Source organism: Heloderma suspectum, chromosome 2, assembly GCF_057233095.1.
Source record: "Heloderma suspectum isolate Gila_16-S chromosome 2, 16-S_ref, whole genome shotgun sequence".
In the NCBI taxonomy this organism is placed as follows: Eukaryota; Metazoa; Chordata; class Lepidosauria; order Squamata; family Helodermatidae; genus Heloderma; species Heloderma suspectum.
Window position 1 is genome coordinate 394273702 of NC_139459.1, and position 26588 is coordinate 394300289.

At 46.6% G+C, this 26588-nt stretch overlaps 1 protein-coding gene across 1 annotated transcript; it reads left to right on the top strand.

The window, feature by feature from the left end:
* The first annotated feature begins 236 nt into the window (after positions 1 to 236).
* LOC146356484 (vomeronasal type-2 receptor 26-like) lies at positions 237 to 14356 on the top strand. The gene is made up of 4 exons (XM_084830145.1): positions 237 to 546; positions 1699 to 1917; positions 4649 to 4795; positions 13542 to 14356. The coding sequence occupies exons 1-4, from the start codon at positions 237 to 239 to the stop codon at positions 14354 to 14356; spliced, it is 1491 nt and encodes a 496-aa protein (XP_084686271.1).
* Positions 14357 to 26588: the final 12232 nt, after the last annotated feature.

Genomic DNA, 26588 nt, shown 5'->3' on the forward strand with positions numbered 1-26588 from the left:
ACGACTTTGTTGCTGATCCTTCTGCTGCTGCTGCTGCCCCATGCCAGCTGTGGGATCCTGAGGGCAGAGTGCCCTTCAACTCTGGCGAAGGATGACATATACCCCCTGAATGCTTACAGGCCGGGAGACCACCTCATCACCGGGGTCATCCCTGCCACCGAGGTTCGCTTTGATGGACACAGCTTCACTCTGGCTCCCTCTGTCCAAAGTCGTAACTGGCAAGTCCTTTTGCGGTGATGGAGCTAGCGCTCCCTCACGCTTTTCTGGTTCTAGGAGCTCCAGTCATCCCGCAGGCAGATTTCTCCCGCATCCCCAGGCAGAGGAAAGAAGCTGCTATGACTTTAATTGTTCTTCAGTCCATGGGAACACAGCTGATCCCAGCAGCTTACCTAATGCTGATCACTGAAACTGCTCTCTCTGCGCCTCTTCCTCCTGCTCCGTCCCAATACGGACTCTTCACTCACCCTCTCCAAGAGGCACAGCAGGGGAAAGCAGAGGGAGCAGCTACAGCAGACATCACTCTGGCTTGTTTTCTCATGCTGGGCAGTGCGGCAGATTTGTCAAAGGCAAGATGACAGAGAACAGGCAATGCCAACACTAGCTAGGAACCGGGCATCGTACGCTAGGGCCCCACAACATCTGGAACTGACAGTGCAGTGGCCTCTGTTCCAGGGATGTGGCACGTGATTGCATCTCAGCTCTTAACACACGTGTGTCCTCACACACATACACACACACAATCAGAGTCCACGTGCAGAGTCCACACCTGTCTGCCTGATACATGTCTCGAACCAGTGGACAAACGATGGATGTAATCATTAAAAGAGGGATAACACCCAGCTGATCATAGCAAATGGGCATATCTGTAATACTTTCTGCATTTCAAAGCACAATGTGAACACTACAGATCGGGGATGGAATTGAATTGCCACCCCCCTCCCCTACAAGGCTCATGGAAATAAGTTCTTTTCAAAAATGCATACACACGCGCGCACACACACACACTGAGATGTGCCAGTTGCAAGCTGCAAAGTCCGTCACAAACCCTGGAACGTAGGACACCGCTATATAATGACATAATTCAGTTCAAGTGAACAGGACAGAAAACTCAATAACCACAACAGAAAAGACAGGGCAGATTACTTGAGGAAGAAACGGCAAGTGAAGTCATGGTACTCATCACATTTCTCTTTTTTTCTCTCTCTCCCTCTCTCCCTCTCTCTCACGCACGCACACACAAACACATGCCCCGATGGATGTGCACAATAGATACGTTCACTGGGTTCCTTCCTAATTTGTCAGCTCAGTGCTCCGTTTTAGCACAGGCACATCCACTCACTCCTCCCCTTCTGACTAAACCACACAGCACCATGTGGTCCATTTCATGAAACTTTTGAATGCTTACTTTATAAAACAACTTTACTGACACCGGAACAAAACAATTCCTCCATCCCAACACGCCCAACCCACTGGCAGTTCTGTTTCTGGCTTTCGCACCAGATCAGTGCAAACTTGAGAACAGTTCTGGCGCTTAAATTCAGCACTTTGTATTGCCTCGAAAGGCCTGTGGACTCAAACAATCCGGAACTGGATAGGATATTTGCATTCAAATCAGGCTGGTGATGTGCTGCATAAATTTTTACAGGGAAAAAAGGACAAGATACTGGCATATCCTCTCCTTCTTGTTTGCAATTGAAGACATCAACCGGAATCCCCGGCTCTTACCCAACATCACCCTTGGCTACGACATCTATGACAACTACTTCGACGACAGCCTGACTTCTGATGCCTTGATAGACCTCTTCTCTACTGGCCAGGCAAATGTGCCAAACTACAGCTGTGGAAGGCGGAAGCGCCTGCTGGCTGTCCTTGAAGGGACCGACTCTGAGAACTCCATCCAGATTTCGAGCATGTTGGGCATCTACAAAATCCCACAGGTAGGGACGGGGAGGGTGGGGGGTTGCAGGCTGAGTCTCATTCCACTTTGCAAAGTCTCAGGAAACTTGTGACAGACACTGGTTTGAAAGAGAGTGTTGTAGTGATTTGAAATAGATTCCATTTCTCATTGGGGATAAATGCACATCTTTTCTTTTCTAGCCTATCACGGAGGCGTTTTTTTTTTTTTTTAACTTTTTCTTTCGCGGCCGGGCGAGGCGAGGCGCCTCCTCCCCGGCCTGAATTTCAGTCGGGCGAAGCGAGGCGCCTCCCCCCCGGCCTGAATTTCGGCCGGGCGAGGCGAGACGCCTCCCCCGCCGGCCTGAATTTCGGGGGGAGAAGCGAAGCGCCTCCCCCCCCCACCGCGAAGCAAGCTGCGAGACGAGGTAAGTGACTTTCGAGCACACCTAGCAATGTCACCAATTGTGCTTGTTCACAAATTGTCCTTCGTAATTTGTAATCTGGGGAGGGTAGAGTGCATGGGACCAGCAAAGATTCCCCAAATTGTCTTAAACCACAGTGTACAAGTTTTATCAGTAGTAATAGTTCCTCTACTCAACATGACTGAAAAAAAGCCGTACATTTTGCTTCCAAAATGAGCTTTCTCCATGAATTGGTTTGTGTTATGATATCCACCCATTTGAATGTCAGCCAACTTGGAAAAGAGAAGATACTCTGCACATCCTATTTTTTATTTTAGTCTATGGCAGGGCCAGGACTACTGGTCTATTCAGGAACTGTGACTGCAAAGTGTTCACCAACTTTTTTTCCGAAGGCAGTGTTGACAAAGGGATGCTTTTGTGCATTCCGTTTAAAGTGTTCCTTCTCCCTCAAACTTTCATCAATGCTTCTGAAATTTTCAGGGAATGTAAAGCCTTCACCTCTGTCTGGTAGCAGAAAATTTCAGAAGGATTGGTCAAACCATTTTGATTATACAAAGGTTGGCACAACCCATCCCCCAGTCACCAAGTGAGATTTACAAGTGAGATGACCAATACGTGTGTTCGGAATTGCAGTCTTCAGGATTTGTCTTTCCTTCCTTTTTAAAGGGAGGGGTGGTCAGCGAGGCGTCCTGTATGATATAAAGCTCCAAAAGTCCCATTTGTTCTTGTTTGCAACAGCCTGCGACTCTTTGCAAAGCTTCTACAGACCAGGAATTCTTCCTGAATGCCTATAGGAGAGGGTGAGGCCATGTGGTCCCATGGCAGTTCAACAAGAGCTGCTAGGCTGGACATGAACAATAGGAGACTGTTTGGCACGGAGCCAAGAAACACAGATTTTTGCTATTAAAATTTGGACTTTGAACTTTTTCACAGATTCAAAATTTTCTACACATCTACACTGCTCAAGCTTCTGTTTAAATGAAAAAATGAAGAAAATTGGCCTGGTAGATCTCTAGCAATAAGCGTTACACTACCATACATATATACATATATATATATATCTGTGTGTGTGTGTGTGTGTGTGCGCGCACGCGCGCCAACATTATGATTATTTGTAATGTTTCTGTTGCATTTTCTTAAAATATTGTTATATCGCAGTTTGATATCTTGTAAATTATCTCTATTATTTTCATTTCTGATGTTGTGAGCCACTTTGAGCACAATTTTGTGGAAACGCAGCATACAAATAAAAAACAAGATGATGGTGTTTTTCCCCATCATTATGAGCCACTTCAGATTTAACAAATATTTGAGCTTTGATCTGAAACAAAAAAGCCCGCAACTAGTCTCCTCCTTCCCTTGCCAGGTCACCTATGCATTTGTTTCTCATGTTCTAAATGATAAAACACAGTTCCCGTTTTTCTACCGAATGGTGCCCAAAGAAGGAATGCTGAATTTGGGGACTGTCAAACTGCTTCTGCATTTCAAATGGATGGCGGTTGGTCTTATTACTCCAGACACGGACATTGGAGAGAGGTTCATGAGCACATTGAAACCTGTGCTCATCAGGAATGGTGTTTGTGTTGTTTTCTCACAAGCCATCAAAGGACTGAAGAAAAATTCCATGACATCCAGCTATGGTTCGTTTCAGACTTGGAAACAAGCCAATGTGTTTATTTACTATGCAGAGACTAATGTCTTCATACAGGGAATACTCTTCCTACAAAGAGCAATTGAATTATGGATGAAACCTATTTCAGGGAAGGTCTGGATCATAACAGCTTTGTGGGACATCGCTGTCGAGTTGATGTACAATGAATATTTTGCAAAGCACGTCCATGGAATGTTTTCCTTCTTTATCCAGGCAAATACAGGGACAACATATACTGACATTCAAAGATCTTTCTTTACTGCTGAAAACATTTGGAATGAAGCATATCAGTGTTACTGTTCAAAGCATGCATTGCCTGTGTTGTCTGCAAAAGGCTGGAAAAGATGCACAGAGAATCAGAAACGGAGGGCTCTGAGCCAAGAGTACATTGATAAGCTCCTGTCTCTAGACAGCTACATCATTTACAACACTGTCCAAGCCGTGGCCCATGCCTTAGATGCTGCTTATTCATCCAGATCCAAGAGGAGGTGGAGGGAAGGTGGAGAGAGTTCAGAAGTTCAGAGGCTACAGCCATGGCAGGTATTCCATTGTGCAATTCCAGGATAATTGTCTTGGGATTCTGGGAAATCTCAAATGTACTGGTAAGATGAAATTTCGTTTAGCGTATCCAGCAGTGAATCTCCCTGTTTTGGTCTCTCTTTTTGTCCCCCTACAACAGTTTCAAAAGACTCAGTCAACCAGATATCAGATCCCATGACTGGCAGAACTCCTCTGGCTCTGCAGAGCCCCATTTCCCATGCTCCACTGCTGTACTACGTCTCCCTGTATGGAGTTGCGTTAGGCAAGGGTTTGGCCCTGACTGTTCGTGAGTGGGCATCTCCTTTGTGGAGATAGCTCCACTGTGGTGATTCATTCCTTCCGTTAAGCTCCCACCTTTTCCTGTGCAAGTGTGTGCATTCCTAGACTCTGAACGAGGGGTCTGGGTGGCTCATGTGATGTTGATCAGAGCATATTCACTTAGCAAAACCTTTTGGTTTAACATGTTGCGTTGAGGGCTTTCCATGTTCACTCAACCTCCAAAAAGCAGCAAAATTGCAGCTGCTAAGGACTAGGGACTTAACCGAAGAGTGACTTTGGCAATGTGCACAATGGCATAGTATCGTCTGCTGCGGTGAGTTCCATCTTCAACATTACCTTGAAGCTGGATGGCTGTCAATAGACTGGTGGACCCAAGGCCCAGATTGGTCTGTTCACTGTGCAACAGACACTTCCATTCCATATTACAAGGACTCAAGTGGCAACCAATACTATCACCATAGAATAAGGGAGATGAAGGTACCTTGAATGTCCGGGTCTAGGACTCAGAAGTACCTGGAGGCCTCCGTAACTGACTGTTGGTTATAGAACTACTGCTCCCTGATAACTGGGAGAAGGACCAGAATGCTGCTGCTCTGTTCTGTGGGCTTTAGTCATCCTCCTCAGGACCCCTCTTTTCTGTCTCTGTCTTTCCCTCTTCAGTTTCTTCAGTATCTCTTTCCCCAATCTCTGTCTCTTTCTCTCTCCTGAGAAATCCTCACATTTATTTATTCATTCATTCATTCATTCATTCATTTGATGGATTTGATCTGTACCCGGCCTTTCTACCAAGAAAATGGCAATCAAGGCAGCTTACAACCTTAGGAACGAAAAATATTAAAAATAAAGGAAATGGCAACCCACTCCAGTATTCTTGCCAAGAAAACCCCACGGAACATATCACAAGGCTAAAAGATATGATGCCGGAAGATGAGCCCCTCAGGTTGGAAGATGTCCAATATACTACTGGGGAAGGGAAGAGGGTATTTCCAAGGAGCGCCAGAAAGAGTGAAGCGCCTGGGCCAAAGCCAAAAGGACACTCAGCTGTGGATGTGTCTGGTGGTGAAAAGAAAATCCGATGCTGTAAAGAACAATATTGTTTAGGAACCTGGAATGAAAGATCAATGAATCCAGGTAAGCTGGAGGTGGTCAAACATGAGATGGCAAGACTGAACATCGACATCTTGGGAATCAGCGAACTAAAATGGACAAGCATGGGCAAATTTAATTCAGGTGACCATCAAATCTACTATTGCAGGCAAGAATCCCTTAGAAGAAATGGAGTAGCACTCATAGTCAACAAAAGGGTGGGTAAAGCAGTACTGGGGTACAATCTTAAAAATGACAGAATGATCTCAGTACGAATCCAAGGCAAACCATTCAACATCACAGTAATTCAAGTCTATGCCCCAACCACTGAGGCCAAAGAAGCTGAGGTTGATCGGTTTTATGAAGACCTACAACACTTTCTAGAACTAACACCAAAAAAAAGATGTCCTCTTCATCATAGGGGATTGGAATGCTAAAGTAGGAAGTCAATAATCACCAGGATAACAGGCAAGCATGGCCTTGGTGTACAAAATGAAGCAGGACAAAGGCTAATAGAGTTTTGCCAAGAGAACGCGCTGATCATAGCAAACACTCTTTTCCAACAGCACAAGAGGCGACTCTACACATGGACATCACCAGATGGTCAGTATCGAAATCAGATTGATTATGTCCTTTGCAGCCAAAGATGGAGAAGCTCTATACAGTCAGTCAAAACAAGACCTGGAGCTGACTGTGGCTCACATCATGAGCTGCTTCTTGCAAAATTTCGGCTGAAATTGAAGAACGTAGGGAAAACCACTAAACCATTCAGGTATGACCTCAATCATATCCCTTATGAATATACAGTGGAGGTGAGGAATAGATTTCAGGGATTAGACCTGATAGACAGAGCGCCTGAGGAACTATGGATGGAGGTCCGTAACATTGTTCAGGAGGCAGCAACTAAATTCATCCCAAAGAAAAAGAAATGCAAGAAAGCAAAGTGGCTGCCAGATGAGGCTTTACAAGTAGCTGAGGAAAGAAGGGAAGCGAAAAGCATAGTAAGAAGCAGAGACATCACCTTGCCAACAAAGGTCCGTCTAATCAAAGCTATGGTTTTCTCAGTAGTAACGTATGGCTGTGAGAGCTGGACTATAAGGAAGGCTGAGCGCCCAAGTATTGATGCTTTCGAACTGTGGTGCTGGAGAAGACTCTTACAAGTCCCCTGGACTGCAAGGAGGTCAAATCAGTCCATCCTAAAGGAAATCAACCCTGAGTGCTCATTGGAAGGACAGATACTGAAGCTGAAGCTCCAATATTTTGGCCACCTAATGTGAAGAGAAAACTCTCTGGAAAAGACCGTGATGCTGGGAAAGACTGAAGGCAAAAGGAGAAGGGGATGGCAGAGGATGAGATGGCTAGATAGCATCACTGATGCAATGAAAATGGACTTGAGCACGCTCCGGGAGAGAGCGCAGGACAGGAAGGCCTGGCGTGCTATGGTCCATGGGGTCACGAAAAGTCGGACACGACTGAACAACTGAACAACAACAACAAAAACAATACTACAACAAATACATTAAAAACACAATTAAAACACAAGAAAGGAATAAACACAGCACTGAATGCAACAGACCAGCTTACATGCCAAAGACTACATGAACAAAAATGTATTTGTCTTCTGGCAGAAAGACAGCAGAAAGGGAGGCAAGCTAAACTCCCTCAGCAGGAAGTTACACAACCTACTAGTAGCCACCAAGAACACCCTCTCCTTTGTCACCAACAAACATACCTCTGAAGGTAGAAGAACCAAAGCAAAGCATCTCCTAAACATATGAAAACCCAAGCCGGTTTGTCTGGGAAAAGGTAGTCTTACAATTAGGGATGGGAGAGAAATCCTTCATGGACCCCAGTGAGGTCGGATTCACAAGAATCCAGCCCCCCGGAGTCCATGGAGGCTCGGAAGGCTTACCTCCACCTCCTGGAGAAATTTTCGCTGGCTAGATCCTCCCTGCCGGCCGGCTCCAGAATGCCAGCGATACGGCCACCAATGCCAACTGTAAATGGCTGCATTTACCTTAAACTGAGGCCTTTAGGCTGCAAATGGCGTCCTGGACACCATTTGCATCCGTGTTTTTAATTAATGCGATAGGTGCTGCATTCAATATGCCAACAAATCTGGAACACTCAACAGTGGCCGCAAGACTGGAAAAGGTCAGTTTACATTCCAATTCCAAAGAAGGGCAACGCCAAAGAGTGTTCAAACTACCGCACAATCGCGCTCATTTCACATGCCAGCAAGGTGATGCTCAAAATCCTACAAGCTAGGCTTCAGCAGTATGCGAACTGAGAACTACCGGAAGTACGAGCTGGGTTTCGAAGAGGCAGAGGAACTAGAGCTCAAATCGCCAACGTTCGCTGGATCATGGAGAATGCAAGAGAATTCCAGAAAAACGTCTATTTCTGCTTCATTGACTACGCTAAAGCCTTTGATTGTGTGGATCACAACAAACTGTGGCAAATTCTTAAAGTGATGGGAGCACCAGACCACCTTATCTGTCTCCTGAGAAACCTATACGAGGGTCAAGAAGCAACAGTAAGAACCAGACATGGAACAACCGAGTGGTTCAAAATCAGGAAAGGAATATGACAAGGCTGCATATTGTCACCCTGCTTATTTAACTTATATGCAGAGTACATCATGAGAAACGCCGGGTTGGATGAATCACAGGTCGGAATTAAGATTGCCAGGAGAATTATCAACAACCTTCGATATGCAGACGATACCACCCTAATGGCAGAAAGTGAAGAGGATCTCAAGAGCCTCTTGTTGAGGGTGGAAGAGGAGAGTGCAAAAGCTGGTTTGAAACTCAACATTAAAAAAACGAAGATCATGGCATCTGGCCCCATCACTTCCTGGCATATAGAAGGGGAAGAAATGGAAGCAGTGACAGATTTTACTTTCTTGGGCTCCAAGATCACCGCAGACGGTGACTGTAGCCATGAAATTAAAAGACGCTTGCTCCTTGGGAGGAAAGCTATGGCAAACCTAGACAGCATAGTAAGAGGCAGAGACATCACCTTGCCGACAAAGGTCCGTCTAATCAAAGCTATGGTTTTCCCAGTAGTAACGTATGGCTGTGAGAGCTGGACTATAAGGAAGGCTGAGCGCCGAAGAATTGATGCTTTCGAACTGTGGTGCTGGAGAAGACTCTTACGAGTCCCCTGGACTGCAAGGAGGTCAAATCAGTCCATCCTAAAGGAAATCAACCCTGAGAGCTCATTGGAAGGACAGATACTGAAGCTGAAGCTCAAATATTTTGGCCACCTAATGCGAAGAGAAAACTCTCTGGAAAAGACCCTGATGCTGGGAAAGACTGAAGGAAAAAGGAGAAGGGGACGACAGAGGATGAGATGGCTAGATAGCATCACCGATGCAATGAATATGAACTTGAGCACACTCCGGGAGAGAGCGCAGCACAGGAAGGCCTGGCGTGCTATGGTGCATGGGGTCACGAAGAGTCGGACACGACTGAACAACTGAACAACAACAACAACAACAACAACAACAACAACATAAATATGCTCCAGGTAAGGGGGTTTCGTGCACCCCTACTTACCACCACCTCTTTGAGGCAAGATGGACTCAAAGCTTGCTATAAAGAGGGGTTCACCACTACCCTTACCCACATACTCATCACCCCTCCCCCTAGCTGCGTTTATATGCCAGGACGGGTCAGGATTCTGCACACAAGGGTTAGGCCTCACCTCTCCAAATATTCTGTCCACAGCTGCTGTACAAATGGAAAAGTATCCAGTATAAGTGGACCTAGATAATCCAGCTCATCCAGAAATCCCTAGAATCCAATGCTACAGCACCTTGTTCAAGAATGGGATATTGGCGACTGACCAGAAATTATCAGTCCAGTGGGGTTCAGTGAGCTTCTTTTTCTTTGTTAACAAAGCTCTTACCACCACCTCTTTCAGGCAAGATGGAGTCAGATGAGGAAAGGGCTGGGTGTGCCTGATCTCGTCTTATCTCGGAAGCTAAGCAGGGTCAGCCCTAGTTAGTACTTGGATGGGAGACCACCTGGGAATCAGGCTTCCTGCACTGAGGAGGGGGTTGGACTCGATGGTCTTGTAGGCCCCTTCCGACCCTATGATTCTATGAAACCTTGCTATGAAGAGGTGTTCCCCACTACCCTTACCCACTCAGACAGTGTCCCCCCTCCCCACAACTGCTTTCATAAGTCAGGAAGGGCAAGAATTCAGCACACAAGTGGCAGGCCTCATGCCTCTAAGTATCCTGTCCACTGTCACTGTACACATGGAAAAAGATACATGTTAAGTGGAGACACCAGAGCCAGAGTTACACCCGCAAGATGTTTATCAACACTTGCGTTCCACGTCTGTGCAGATATGATTGCCTTTATCTACAAAGTGTGGCACAAAAAATTTCACAAACAGACTATCAAGTGGTCAACCTCTTCCCATGGGCCTTGGGCCACCCAAACCATCAGTTGACTACCCAACTGATAGGCCTTGGACCACCCACAACATCTCAGTTGGGAGATTCTGTGTAGAAGTGGTGGAGACGTACAATGGCTTTGCCGCTTTCACACCCAACGACTAGGTTTGCAGAGGAGTTTTCCAGCAACATTTCTTTTGGCAACATCTTATTTGTTTTACCAACTGCAGTTCCCTGACAGCTGATTTAGCACCAGTACATGGCAACCTTTAGAAAGTGTTTCAAGACACTTTACAACTTAGTGTAAGTTGACACTGTACATCTTTACAACTTAGCCTTTTAAAGAGAATTGAACCTGAAATGGTGAGAACTGAGATGTTCACCTAGGTTTCTAAATGCTGGTGTTTCCCCTGTCTTCCTAGCTTCATCCTTTCCTGAGAAACTCCCAGTTCTACAATACTTCCGTGGATGGGGTGTATTTGGATGAGAATGGAGACCTGGCAGCCCACTTTGACATTGTGAACTGGGTGGTGTTCCGCAACAGGTCTGTAATAAGAATGAAATTTGGGAGTTTAGAAAGACGGGGATCTCAAGATCTCAAGATGACCATCAACCAGGATGCGATTGTGTGGCCCAAATGGTTTGGCAAGGTGGGGGAAACCATTTGCTTCATCTCATTGTATTTACTGCCTCTGAAGCTGTAATCAGTGGGACATACTGTACGTGGGGATGCCTTCAAAGTGTGTTTGGAAACTTCCACTGCCTAATTACGCTGCAGCCAGCTGAGCAGCTTGGCTATGACACTCCTTTGCTACAACAGATTTGTGAGTTAGTGGCTGCCAGTGTGTTTCTAGGAATGCTTCAGAGTCCTGGTTATGACCTATGAAGCCCTAAATTACTTTAACGTGGTTTCCTTTACTTTAACGTGGTCTCCCCAGTTCAGTGGCATTCAACCTGCCCTGGAGGGGGTTGCATTCCCCCTGAACACAGCTGAAGGCAGGCAGCGTAAGGGTGCTCCTGGATCCATCACTGTCACTTCAGGCCCAGTTAGCCTGTGTGGCCAGGAATGCCTTCTATCAGCTGGGATTGATTCACCAGCTGTGACCCTATCTGGACAGAGATAGGCTGCCGACAGTTATCCACACTCTGGTAATCTCCCGGTTGGATTACTGCAATGTGTCGTACGTGGGGCTAGCTTTGAAGACTGTGCAGGAACTTCAGTTGGTTGAAAATAGAGCTGCTAGGTTAGCAACTGGGATTGGCTGATTCACTCCCTGTTTTGTCAGCTGCACTGGCTTTCAGGCCATTTCCACACCCAATTCAAAGTCTTGGTGTTGAGCCTTAAAGACCTAAATAGCTTGGAACTACAGTAGCGAAAGGCACATCTCCCGCATTGACCTGCTCAGACACTTAGGTCATCATCAGAGGCACTCCTCCAGGTGTCCCCACCAGAGGAAGCAAGGCTGGTGGCCACAAGAGAGGGCCTTCTCAGTGGTGGCACTCCACTTAGGGAATTAACTCCCCAAAGAGGTTCACCTGGCACCTACGTTGTTCTATTCTGGGTGCCAAGCAAAGACTTTCCTCTTCTTCCAGGCAGGTTAGAGACCTCAGTCAAGGTTATTATGGCTGTTTCATTTCTGTGCTCTTTACTGCTTTGCATTATATTGTATTCTTTTAAATACCTGTCTTGTATTTCATATTTCAATCTCTTCTATAGAATTTAGTTTTTTACTATGTTTAGAGAACATTAGTTATGGGGCAGATGAGAAATAGAATGAATCAGTGAATGAATAAAATAAAATGCATGAGACAAAGCGACAGTTCCTTCCCAGTTAGCTTACAGTAAGAAAACACTGGAAGGATGAATACAGGATAGCACAATGGGAGAGATGCACAGAGATGGGTTTGAAACAACTGCTGTTTCTGAAGGTGTGAGCAGTGGAGTGGAGCAGGTTGGAAACACCCAGAAGGCGTGTTTGTGGTCCTGAGGTCCATGGCTTGAGCTGTCGGTTGGAGCAGCTGACGTCTGGATTTCAGCAAGCAAGAGGTCCTGCTCCGATGAAGAGCCAAACACTAACTAACACTTTTTCCTTCATCTTTCTTGAATCTATGCTTAGCCCCTGCCTCATTCTAGGTGTGTGGAAAGCTGTCACCCGGGATTCTTCAAGGTGCTTCAGGAAGGGAAGCCAGTTTGCTGCTATGACTGTTTTCCCTGTGCAGAAGGGACCATCTCCACCAAGGAAGGTCAGTGACTCTCGAGGAAAGAGCGGCCCCTGGGGAAGAGAGCAAAGATTCACCCAGGCATTTTTAGGGGGAGCGTTTTGGCATTTGTTAACTTGGATCCTTTCTTGTTGTGTTTATTTTTTTAATATCCACGATTTATCCCCTCTACTCAGCGCTGGTTAGCCCTCATCTGGAGTATTGTGTCCAGTTCTGGGCACCGCACTTGAAGAAGGATGCAGACAAGCTGGACAGGGCTCAGAGGAGGGCAACAAAGATGATCAGGGGACTGGAAACACAGCCCTCTCAGGAGAGACTGAAAGAACTGGGCATGTTTAGCCTTGAGAAGGGAAGACTGAGGGGAGATAGGATAGCGCTCGCCAAGTACTTCAAAGGTTGTCACAAAGAGGAAGGCCAGGATCTCTTCTCGATCATTGCAGAGTGCAGGACACAGAATACTGGGCACAAGGAATAGGAAGCCAGATTCCGGCTGAACATCAGGAAAACCTCCTGACTGTTAGAGCAATACAACAATGGAACCAATGTTTTATGTTTCCTGTGACTGTGTGCGGTGTGCGGTGTAGTGCAAAAGGAGAAGCATGTTTAGGTATTTGAGTTTTTTGTGTGGACCAGGTATGAATCTTTTGCTTCCACGAAAGCATGGGCATGATTTCCACAGAGATATGGAGTAAGAAAAAGGACTTGGCACTGCTATACCTCAGACAGATTTCTTTGACTGTGCATATGTGTCTACTTGCAAAAATGTCAAGTGCGGGTTCAGTACTGAGGGCAGAGCAGACAGGCAACTACAGACAGTGAGCTTGATGAGGTCTTGTTCTTGGGTATAAGCTTGAAGCCTGGAAAATATATTTGATGAAATGTTAAAAAAGAGAAGAAAAAGACTATGGTTGTCTGAGGTAGTTTTGACACTTGCTCTTTGCAGATGCAGAACATTGCAGCAAGTGTCCAGAGGATCAGCATCCAAATAAGGACCGAGATCAATGTATCCAGAAGATCATAACCTTCCTGTCCAATGAAGAACCTTTGGGGATCATCTTGGCTTCCTTTGCCCTATTCCTCTCCCTAATTACAGGCATTGTGCTAGGAATTTTCATTCAATACCTCAAGACTCCCATAGTCAAAGCCAACAACCGGGACCTCTCCTACATTCTCCTCGTCTCCCTGCTGCTTTCCTTCCTGTCCTCTTTCCTGTTCATTGGGTGGCCAAGGAAGGTGACCTGCCTGCTCCGGCAAACGGCCTTCAGCATCATCTTCTCAGTTGCCGTCTCTTCACTGCTGGCAAAAACAATCACCGTGATACTGGCCTTCTTGGCCACAAAGCCAGGGAACAGGGTGAGGCGATGGCTGGGGAAAACTCTGGCCAACTCCATTGTCATTTCCTCTTCCAGTGTCCAAGTTGTCATCTGCTCCATCTGGCTGGGCATCTCTCCACCCTTCCCAGACTCTGACATGCACTCCCAGCCTGGGCAGATCACCCTGCAATGCAATGAAGGGTCCGTCACCATGTTTTACACTGCCCTTGGCTACATGGGCTTCCTGGCTGCCAGCTGCTTCACGGTGGCTTTCCTAGCCAGGAAGCTGCCCGGAGCTTTCAATGAAGCCAAGCTGATCACCTTCAGCATGCTGGTCTTTTGCAGCGTCTGGGTGTCCTTTGTGCCCACCTATCTGAGCACCAAGGGGAAATACATGGTGGCCGTGCAGGTCTTCTCTATCCTGGCCTCCAGTGCTGGCTTGCTGGGCTGCATCTTTATTCTCAAGTGCTACGTTATTGTATTCAGGCCTGATCTGAATACAAAGGAGCATCTCAGGATGAAAACAGAAGTCGAAATCTGATTCTTATAGCACTGTTTGAGGGGGTTGTCATATAGCATGCATCTGATTTCCCCTCTCCCCCCCCCATGTGTTTCAGATCATATGTCATTATTTCTTGAGAAATCTTTATCTCTTGCTACTTTTCTGTTTCTTGGCACTGAGTAATAGCTATACAGTTCTCTTTTTAATTTACAGTGACAAACAAACACAACAGATTCAAGTTTCGTTGTTGACAGAGGGTAGTGCATTTCACATTTTCCCCCTGTGGGCATTGTGCATCACAGCATACATGCCTGGGCCCAATTCAAGTATTCTCCCCCTGGTGTTTGAGCTCATCGCATCCCATATTGATATGCATGGCAGAGGGAACTTTTCCGTACCCCTCCTCGACATGCAAAGGCAATGGAGAAGTTGAGTGGATAAGTGTATGGACCAGACCTTTTGGCAACCCTGACATTGTGCTCTCAGGTAGTCCAAACGAAGCCTAGGAGCCATGGCCTCTCATTAACTGGAATGGGTAGTCCATCCTACTATATACCTCTGTAATCTTTTTTTCTCCAGACCACCTGATTATTTGATTGTTTGTACCATGTGATACTTAGCCCATTTTATTTTTATTTAGAATACTTCTGTACCGTTGAATATATTAAAATCTCTAAGCAGTTTATATTACAATGCAACATAAACAAAAATACAAATAATTAATGGCAATCAGAGACATCGCATCATCATAAGAGTTGAACAAGGAGGTAACAGAGTCCCTCACAGGTCAAGAAAAGACTTGTGAATAAGTGCATTTTCAAAAGGCGTTGAAAACTTGCCACCATTTCTGCCACTCACATCACATGTGGGAGAGGATTCCAAAGAGTGGGTGCCACCGCTGAGAAGGCCCACTCACATACTGCTTCCTGGTGATTTTCCATTGGCTGCAGAATGACCAGTAAGCTCTCCACAGAAGATCTCAGGGGTTGACTAGGTATAGATAAGGGTAGGTGGTCAGCTGTGTACGCTGGCCCTGAGTCGTTCAGGGGTTTTCTGTCAGCACTGAAACTTTGCATATGGCTCAGGAAGGAAAGGACCTCGGTGCAAATCTTTTAAGATGGGTGTATTATTTGTATAGCTGGGTGCTCCACTGAGGATCCTACCTGCTGCGTTTTGCACAGGCTGCATTCTCAAAACCGGGCACAAGGGCAGCCTGCTGTAGAGCACATTACAGTAGACCACATCATAATAGACTAACCGTGAGGTGAGGGGTATATGGATTACAGTGCCTGGCTATCTCAGGCCAGGAATGGCCATAGTTGGTGCACCAGCCGAAGCTGCAAATGGGTGCCCTGAACTCCCAACTCACAACTCACAGAGTGGTCAATGGTATCCAAAGCCATGGAGAAAACGAAAAAATAAACGGGGGTCGCATGCCCCATGTCCTTCTGCCAAAGAAGGTCTTCCATCAGGGTGACCAAGACCAATTCCATTCCAAGACTGGGCCTCAACCCAGGCAGGAATGGATCAAGATCATCAGTTTCATCCAAGATCACCTGCAGCTGAGATGTCACCAGTCTTTCAGCCTTGCTCAAAATGGGGTATTTCTGAACACGCAATAATATAGTTTTCTGGGTGAAGGGATGTGCTTTTCAGGAGTAGTCACACCACCACTTTCAGCGCAGCAGGGGCTACACCATCCTGCAGCGATATGTTCGCCACTCCCCTAAGCAAACCCGTCAGTCCATCATGGCTCCCTCCATCAAGGTAGTCCACCTTCTCGGGGTTTAAAAAGTGAAACTGATCCCACAGCACAGAACAATGCAATGCACTGGACAATTCAGCAGACGCTGTACTGATTGCGGTGTTCAAGTCAGTATGGAGGTGAGCAATTTTATCCTCAAAACCTTTGGCAAACTCATCACAGCAGGTCTCAGAGGGTGGCAGCCCTGGATTCAGTCCAGTAGATGACAGCGAGCACTGAACCCCTCAAAAGGGGCAGCTGAATGGTTATTCAAGGATGCATTGGAGGCAGCAAAGTAAGCCTTCTTCGCTGCCTTCACCGACACGTGTGATTATGCCCTTTCAGGTGTGTTCCGTCACCCTCATGAAGAGCCTTAGGCCTCTGACATTCCAGCTTGTTTCATTGTTTGAAGCTCCTCAGTAAACCAGGGAGCTGTCCGGATACCATAGGGTCTAAGAGGGCATTCAGGAGCGATTGCGTTGATGGCCAGTCAAACCGATCTACTCCATATCATGACAAGTGCTTCAACAGGATGGCCAGCTTTGGCTACTGGAAAATCTCATTCAGGAATCCCACGGATTCCAGAGGTCTCTGGGGCCAGACTGTCTTAGTGCCTCTGCTGCCTCAACAGGGCACCGCGAGAGCATACTACACCAGGATGTGCGGTCACCATCACAATGGAGTGATGTCCATCCCCCCATATCCAGACCACCCTCCTCACAGCCCTGAGACAAAGGCCAGATCTCTGAGGTGCCCTCCCTATGTGCCACACTGATGACAAACTGAGACCACACCATGGAGGTTGTCATGGAGGCCCTGAAGTCTCCCGGAAACATGGAGCTCCTGTGGTTCATGATGCTATCCCCTGGTCCTTCCAGCCTGGCCTGGTGCTGAACAGGGTATCCAGGTGGACAATGCTGGGTCAGGTCTACACTGCCCAGCTAATCCACCCGGGATGCTGTAACGGACACCAGGTCAGTTCCGTCGTCCAGGATCAAATCATGGATGACTCTGAGTATGAATCGACCTGGTGTTCACCAACAGCACAACCAGACTAGAAGGTACAGTAGCCAGGCCACCGGGAACCTGCAGGAGAGGAGAGGAAGCCATGAGGGGAAATCACATCGCCATCTAGCTCTTCCACCACTTGAAAAGATCCTCTGCCTATAATACTGGACTGTCCCTTACCAGTGACCACCATTATAGGAATGCCCCCCTTCACTGTTTCCAGGAGCCTGGTTCAGCTGCTCCCTCCTGCAATGCAGGTCAAAAAGTTGAGCCCCAACTAGGAGCTTTTGCAAACATCTTTTCTCCAGCTGCACATGCAGCCGCAGAGAGAGTTCAGGATAACGCAGAGGTGAAGCTACTTCACCTCCTTATAATTATAAAATAAATCACAGTGATTGATCCTTCTTCTGCTCTCCAGAGCTCCAGGGATTTTCCACCGAAGAGGGTCTTTGACATAAACATCGGAATAGAGAGCAGCAACAAAGTGCAAGGAGAGGCACATAAATGCCCCCGATGCCACTGGGAGCTCGGGACGAGGCTGAGGGCAGGCAGGGGCTGTACCGCTGTTCTTGCTCTCATCCCCTTTGGATGTGTTGCCACGGCTGGGCTCCACCTGTACAAGGGAAGCTGCTGCACCCGCACTCACAAGGCAGGTGACTTTGCCGGGCACACGGAGGATGACCTTGCTGCTGATCCTTCTGCTGCTGCTGCTGGTGCTGCTGTTGCCCCATGCCAGCTGTGGGATCCTGAGGGAAGAGTGCCCTTTAACTCTGGCAAAGGATGACACATACCCCCTGAATCATTACAGGCCAGGAGACCACCTCATCGCTGGGGTCATCCCTGCCACCGAGGTTCGCTTTGATGGACACAGCTTCACTCTGGCTCCCTCTGTCCGAAGTCGTAACTGGCAAGTCCTTTTGCGGTGATGGAGCTAGCGCTACCTCACACTTTTCTGGTTCTACGAGCTCCAGTCATCCTGCAGTCCCAGGGACTAGGCCTGTTATGTGGTACTGTTGCAGAACCCAGAGTCAGAGAGACCACGGAGTGAAGGAAAAAGAGATTCTTTATTTAACGCGCGGGCTTAAGGCTGGAATCATTTCCAAAGAGCCAGAAGCCCCGAAATACATCAGCACATTGTTTTTATAGACATTGTGACACATATGAAACAGCTCCTCCTCCCCCTCCCGCGTGGGGTTGCAGTCCTCAACATTTCTTCTTCTAGCACCATTGTTTATAATACAAGAACTGGGTTATAGGGTAGCCATGATAAGGAGAGAACAGAAGAGAACAGCAGAGAACAAGATATACAATTGTATGACCTTTGACAAGATAAGGAATTCCTGTGTCTCGTCAGCTTACAACAATATATTCAAGGGAGAAAGAGCTCAGCAAGAACATGAAGCATGAGACTGCATGAGGCTACTTAGTCTGACCCCCGATATGGCTGCTCTTAAATGCATAATTTCCCTCTTAAATGCATAATTTCATTCCAGTTATAGCATTTCTGATAAATGTTGGGCTAAATGGGTTTTATACCATACATGTTACCCATGAGGCAACACAACACTAGCAAGCATTTTTAGCATAGGCTAGAAGTGTTTGGTTCTCAGGCACAGCTTCCTGTAAACAACTTCACTTCCCAAAGTTCTTGATAACACTTTTATTTATTAGTATGGGAAGACAATTTTTTTCTCTTTCTTTTGCTTTCTTTTTCTTTGCTGATCTGCCTGTATTGCAGATCATGTTTCAAACTTTTTATATAAAACTTTCTGCTCCATGCACCAGCCTTGTCTCTTTATTTGTCTTTTTCAAGTTAAACTCACTCACTTAAACCTTTCTGCCTTACACTAGTCCCAATGACACACATTTGGGATAGGCTCTTCTTCTCCTTCTAGTTACATTTTCTTCATCTTAAAGAACTATTACATTATTGTGGCTACTTTACCCCAGGTAATAAGCTCCAGGCACAATCAGCTGCTTTTAATTTACCCTGGGGGCAACTATGGCCACGCTTCTTTTCTACAAATGTTTTTTTTCTTTGCCTCTTGCCTTTTCTTTCTTCTTTTTTTCCTCCCTTCTCTATCTGTCTTCTACTTTCTCTATTTCCTTCTTTTTTACTTGCTTTTGTCTTTCTTTCCTTGTCATCCATTGGGAACCACACTTAGTATTATTTGGAGTTGCAACTAACACTAATCTGCAAATATCACATATATTTTATGATATCTAAGAAATCATAAAATATACACAACAAACTTTTTCCTGCAATTTAACACAATGAATGGAAAACACTTTTTGCATGGTAAGGCATGATGGAGCAGATCCAGCAATCATACTGGTCTTCTGGCTGAAAGCTCAGGGCCCATTAAAATCAAGGGACGGGCATACTTACACACGCAAAGAGTTCTAGGTCACCATTTTTGCATCGGCAACTCTATGCTGCATGAGTTCTGGCAGAAGGAAATCTAAAAGTCATAGATCAAACTCAGCCTGCTGTACACTGAGCTGACTACAAACACAGACACACGGTCCACAGCGATGAGAGTTCAAGTTTATCAAAAGCTTCACAGCACTGTCCATGGCAAGTCTTTGACAATTTAAAATTTTAGTCCATGTGCAGAGTGTCTCTAAAAAGCCCAGACAATGATGGAGGCAAACAGAGAAGGCTCTGGGCAATGAAGATGCGATGTTTCCAGCAAAGGCTCTCCACTTCTGCATCAGTTTAAAAAGGGGAAGTGTGGCCCTACACCCCTTCTGACAGACAAGGGCCTTTAACTTTTTAGCAAGGCCTCTGTCTAAACAGAGCGGCACAGCTCAGCTCTCTAGCCATGACGCTTTAACTTGGGCAACTCCTCTGTAAATTTTATTCTACTTCTGTCAGGTTCTCACAGACATTTTAAAAACTTACTCTTTTTTTTTCTCTTCTAACCAGGTACACGAAAGCACTGAAACACTGAGTGCCGAAACTCAGGACGCTGGGGGGTGATGGGCATCGCCTTATACTTGCATTTTTCAGGCAGCCATTAATCTTCAGGGAGGCGGTGGGGTGATTTGCAGGACTTCAGAGGCAAGCTTCCCAGTTTGTTTGTATTTGTAAATCCCAAGCTTAAAACAGGACATGATGAGGTACAGGGCAGCTAAATCTTTGCTTTGGCACGGGCAACAAATAACTCGGGTCAGCTTTCTTCGCTGGGGTCTCAAACAGGAAAACAGTCTTAATTTAAAGTTGTAACATCACTGACAGCGTCAGCCAGCCAGCTACACAGATCTCATTGTTTTTTAAGACAGTTGCTCCAATATCTTCTTTTCTTCTCAATCAGGTTGGGTCTCCCAGCTTACACAGTTTATTGCAGCTTCCAGGAGCATGGTAGTAGCGTGATTTTGGCTTGGCCAGGAACATGCTGTCTGGTTTTTCGGTCTCTTCAGCACACACACTTAGGCAGTGTAACACTGGACAGTGAGATTTCTTCATTGCAGGGAATCTCACGGCAAAAGCTTAATGGTTACGCTCTTTAGAAATCATATAGCTGATGGTCAGTAGCTACAGGCTCTATGCAATTCTAACACAGTTCAAAGCTAAACACGGTTACCTTGACAGAGATCTTCAACATGGTCTCTCCGCTTCATTCTGCTTTGGGACAGTCTTATGGCACACTTTTCACTCGGAGAGGGGTCTAGCCTGTGCTCTGGGGGCTGATTCTTCACCTTTATTTTCTATTTTGCCTTCATCTTCTGGGTCTTCATTTTCAGTTTCCATTTCTTAGGGAGTTCATCTCAATTAGGCGAGGTGATGATGTTGCACAACTCAGAACGTTGTGGGCAATTTTCCTGCCCCCCCTCTCTCGGCGCGCTAGGCTAACAGCTACTTCTTCGGCCTTACACTCCCACGCTCCCACGCTTTGTTAAAAGCCAGACTGTCCTGCAACATTTTTCTAATTAACAGCCTCAGATCTTGTTCTTTTTTTCTCAGCTCGACCTTGAGCTTTTTGCTGTTTTCTCTCTCTATTCTGAATCTTTTTTAAAAAACCTTTTTCCTTCTTTGTTTGACATACATCTCAAGGGGGTGCAAGGTTTGCTTCCCCCACCACCCATAGCCTCCCTCCTAAATTGAAGACAGACACAATTAGGGAATGGGAATTGGTCAGTGAGTGAGGGGTCTCACTGGCCGACACAAGAGGATTTTTCACACCACGCACTTTGCTACTGGCCTGGGCACCCGGACGGTCAACGGTATGCGTCAGAAACCGCAGTAGCCACTCACACAATCATCATTCTCTCCACTGCATCCATATGTCCCTGCCACCCACTTTTCCCACTTTTTACCAGAGCGGAAAGCGGCTTCCCCAGCTTCCTCAGCTTCCTACTGAGTACTGGCGTGCTGGGTACTGGCGCCCACTCGGGGGTGTGATCAGGCCCCCCTTCTACCCGCAAGGAGTAGGTTCTTTTGTATATGTATACCACCAACCTTCTTCATGAGGCGGGGCCCTCTTTTTTTCTGCCCAGTGGCCTTTCTCCCTAAAGGCAGGGCCCTCTTTTTCCCATATACTTGCCTTTCTCCTGAAGGCTTCCAATGTGGGTTTCAACTCAATTGCAGCTGCGATACAGGCAGGGCTCAAGTTCCTTCCTCCGCTTCCCAGGGTTCTCTTGCTGCTCGCTGCCATTTGGGCGATCCCGGCGCAGGCTTTCTCCCATTCACCCGACAAAAAGGTCGGTGGCGCCAAGAAAGGGAGGCATGCGCCGAGCTCGTCTTCCCGGTGCGGCGATCAAGAGCAGGCAACTGCCACCTGTCTGGCTCAGAGCCTGCCACATCTGAGTCACGGCACCATTTATGTTGCAGAACCCAGAGTCAGAGAGACCACGGAGTGAAGGAAAAAGAGATTCTTTATTTAACGCGCGGGCTTAAGGCTGGAATCATTTCCAAAGAGCCAGAAGCCCCGAAATACATCAGCACATTGTTTTTATAGACATTGTGACACATATGAAACGGCTCCTCCTCCCCCTCCCGCGTGGGGTTGCAGTCCTCAACATTTCTTCTCCTAGCACTATTGTTTATAATACAAGAACTGGGTTATAGGGTAGCCATGATAAGGAGAGAACAGAAGAGAACAGCAGAGAACAAGATATACAATTGTATGACCTTTGACAAGATAAGGAATTCCTGTGTCTCGTCAGCTTACAACAATATATTCAAGGGAGAAAGAGCTCAGCAAGAACATGAAGCATGAGACTGCATGAGGCTACTTAGTCTGACCCCCGATATGGCTGCTACAGTACCTGATCAATCCCTATAACGTTTCACCTTTGGGGGAAGATGCGGGCGATGCAGCAAGGCTAAGGCCTGCTCAGGGACCTTTTGAACTGCAAAAGATCACAACGTATGACAGGCCCATGAGTGCTCTCTGCCCTCCCTTCGGTGTGCAGAAGAAACACCCTCTTCTCCTTAAAACAAAAAACCCTCTGAAAAGAGGCAGGAGGCCTCTGCTAATGTCTCACCCCAACTCCCTTGGTATTCTTCGTGCAACCAGTCAGAGCACTGCTTCTCCCAGCTCTACACCACACACACACACACACACACACACCTGACATCACTCTCTATTGAGACTGGAGATATTAATGACTGTGTTTGATTCGCCCCTTTCCTGTGGCGGAGGAGGACCAAATCCATGGCGAGACTCATCCGCCTGTTTTCCTCTGTTTTCACACAAGGCATCTGTTCTTTCTGGTTTACTCTCAAGCCTGCGCAATCATAGGAGGGCAGGGTTTTGGGGAGCAAATGGCACAGCACAGAATAGACAATCACCAAAGGGATACCAGCAGGAGGGAGGCTGCACGGAGGGGCGGTGAGTCGGTGGTTAGTGCGGCTGGTCCGTCACAGACTCTGAAGGTCCGAATCTTTGGAATCAGGCCTCATTTGAGTCTGCAGCGGATTTCTCCCGCATCCCCAGGCAGAGGAAAGAAGCTGCTATGACTTTACTTGTTCTTCAGTCCATGGGAACACAGCGGATCCCAGCAGCTTACCTAGTGCTGAACTCTGAAACTGCTCTCTCTGCGCCTCTTCCTCGTGCTCCGTCCCATTACGGACTCTTCACTCACCCTCTCCAAGAGGCACAGCAGGGGAAAGCAGAGGGAGCAGCTACAGCAGACAGCACTCTGGCTTGTTTTCTCATGCTGGGCAGCACGGCAGATTCGTAAAAGGCGAGATGACAGAGAACAGGCAATGCCAACACTCGCAAGGAACCAGACCCACTAGCAAGGAACCGGGCATCGTACGCTGGGGCCCCACAGCATCTGGGCAGGGGACTCTGTTCCAGGGAGGTGGCACGTGATTGCATCTCAGCTCTTAACACACGTGTGTCCTCGTGTGTGTGTACATACACATACACACACTCAGAGTCCACGTGCAGAGTCCACACCTGTATGCCTGATACATGTCTCGAACCAGTGGACAAACGATGGATGTAATCATTAAAAGAGGGATAACACCCAGCTGATCATAGCAAATGGGCATATCTGTAATACTTTCCGCATTTCAAAGCACAAATTGAACACTAACAACTACAGATCGGGGATGGAATTGAATTGCCACCCCCCACCCCTACAAGGCTCATGGAAATAAGTTCTTTTCAAAAATGCATACAGACACACACACCTACACACACTGAGATGTGCCAGTTGCAAGCTGCAAAGTCCGTCACAAACCCTGGAACGTAGGGCAGTGCTATTATGACAGAATTCAATTCAAGTGAACAGGACAGAAAACTCAATAACCGCAACAGAAAAGACAGGGCAGATTACTTGAGAAGAAACGGCAAGTGAAGTTATGGTACTCCTCACGTTTCTCTTTTTTTTTCTCTCTCTCTCTCTCCCTCCCTCCCTCTCTCTCTCTCTCTCACACACACACACACACACTCACAAACACATGCCCCGATGGATGTGCACAATAGATGTGTGTCCACTGGGTTACTCACAGCCATACATTACTACTGGGAAAACCATAGCTTTGATTAGACGGACCTTTGTCGGCAAGGTGATGTCTCTGCTTCTTACTATGCTGTCTAGGTTGGCCATAGCTTTCCTCCCAAGGAGCAAGCGTCTTTTAATTTCATGGCTACAGTCACCGTCTGCGGTGATCTTGGAGCCCAAGAAAGTAAAATCTGTCACTGCTTCCATTTCTTCCCCTTCTATATGCCAGGAAGTGATAGGGCCAGATGACATGATCTTAGTTTTTTTAATGTTGAGTTTCAAACCAGCTTTTGCACTCTCCTCTTTCACCCTCAACAAGAGGCTCTTGAGATCCTCTTCGCTTTCTGCCATTAGGGTGGTATCGTCTGCATATCGGAGGTTGTTGATAATTCTCCCGGCAATCTTAATTCCGACCTCTGATTCATCCAACCCGGCATTTCTCATGATGTACTCTGCATATAAGTTAAATAAGCAGGGTGACAATATGCAGCCTTGTCGTACTCCTTTCCCACTTTTGAACCAATCGGTTGTTCCATCTCTGGTTCTTACTGTTGCTTCTTGACCCTCGTACAGGTTTCTCAGGAGACAGGTAAGGTGGTCTGGTACTCCCATCACTTTAAGAATTTGCCACAGTTTGTTGTGATCCACACAATCAAAGGCTTTAGCGTAGTCAATGAAGCAGAAATAGACGTTTTTCTGGAATTCTCTTGCTTTCTCCATGATGCAGCGAATGTTGGCGATTTGATCTCTAGTTCCTCTGCCTCTTCGAAACCCAGCTTGTACTTCCGGTAGTTCTCGGTTCGCATACTGCTGAAGCCTAGCTTGTAGGATTTTGAGCATCACCTTGCTGGCATGTGAAATGAGCGCAATTGTGCGGTAGTTTGAACACTCTTTGGTGTTGCCCTTCTTTGGAATTGGAATGTAAACTGACCTTTTCCAGTCTTGTGGCCACTGTTGAGTGTTCCAGATTTGTTGGCATATTGAATGCAGCACTTTAACAGCATCATCTTTTAGGATTTTAAATAGCTCGGCTGGAATACTGTCATCTCCGCTAGCTTTGTTGTTACTAATGCTTCCTAAGGCCCACTTGACTTCACTCTCTAGGATGTCTGGCTCAAGTTCAGTGACCGCACTATCATGGCTATCAGGGACATTCAGATCTTTCCTGTATAGTTCTTCTGTGTATTCTTGCCACCTCTTCTTAATCTCATCTGCTTCTGTTAGGTCCCTGCCTTCTTTGTCCTTTATCATGCCCGTCTTTGCACAAAACGTTCCCTTGAGATCTCCAATTTTCTTGAAGAGATCTCTAGTCTTTCCCATTCTGTTGTTTTCCTCGATTTCTTTGCATTGTTCATTTAAGAAGGCCTTCTTGTCTCTCCTTGCTATTCTCTGGAACTCTGCATTCAGTTGGGTATATCTTCCCCTTTCTCCTTTGCTTTTCACTTCCCTTCTTTCGTGAGCTACTTGTAAAGCCTCATCAGACAGCCACTTGGCTTTCTTGCATTTCTTTTTCTTTGGGACGGATTTCGTTGCTGCCTCCTGAACAATGTTACGGACCTCCGTCCATAGTTCCTCAGGCACTCTGTCTATCAGGTCTAATCCCTGAAATCTATTCCTCACGTCCACTGTATATTCATCAGGGATATGATTTAGGTCATACCTGAACGGTTTAGTGGTTTTCCCTACGTTCTTCAATTTAAGCCGAAATTTTGTAAGAAGCAGCTCATGATCTGAGCCACAGTCAGCTCCAGGTCTTGTTTTGACTGACTGTATGGAGCTTCTCCATCTTTGGCTGCAAAGGACATAATCAATCTGATTTCGATATTGACCATCTGGTGACGTCCATGTGTAGAGTCGCCTCTTGTGCTGTTGGAAAAGAGTGTTTGCTATGATCAGCGTGTTCTCTTGGCAAAACTCTATTAGCTTTTGTCCTGCTTCATTTTGTACACCAAGGCCATGCCTGCCTGTTATCCCGGTGATTTCTTGACTTCCTACTTTAGCATTCCAATCCCCTATGATGAAGAGGACATCTTTTTTTGGTGTTAGTTCTAGAAGGTGTTGTAGGTCTTCATAGAACCGATCAACCTCAGCTTCTTCGGCCTCAGTGGTTGGGGCATAGACTTGAATTACTGTGATGTTGAATGGTTTGCCTTGGATTCGTACTGAGATCATTCTATCATTTTTAAGATTGTACCCCAGTACTGCTTTTCCCACCCTTTTGTTGACTATGAGTGCTACTCCATTTCTTCTAAGGGATTCTTGCCCACAATAGTAGATATGATGGTCACCTGAATTAAATTCGCCCATGCCTGTCCATTTTAGTTCGCTGATTCCCAAGATGTCGATGTTCAATCTTGCCATCTCATGTTTGACCACCTCCAGCTTACCTTGATTCATTGATCTGACATTCCAGGTTCCTAAACAATATTGTTCTTTACAGCATCGGATTTTCTTTTCACCGCCAGACACATCCACAGCTGAGTGTCCTTTCGGGTTTGGCCCAGCCGCTTCACTCTTTCTGGCGCTACTTGGAAATACCCTCTGCTCTTCCCCAGTAGC

Coding starts and splice junctions, on each gene's coding strand:
- LOC146356484 (XM_084830145.1), top strand. CDS start 237: ATGGAGCTAGCGCTCCCTCACGCTTTTCTGGTTCTAGGAGCTCCAGTC. Junction 547..1,698: donor TTGTTTTCTCATGCTGGGCA/GTGCGGCAGATT, acceptor TTGCAATTGAAG/ACATCAACCGGAATCCCCGG. Junction 1,918..4,648: donor CCAGATTTCGAGCATGTTGG/GCATCTACAAAA, acceptor CCCCTACAACAG/TTTCAAAAGACTCAGTCAAC.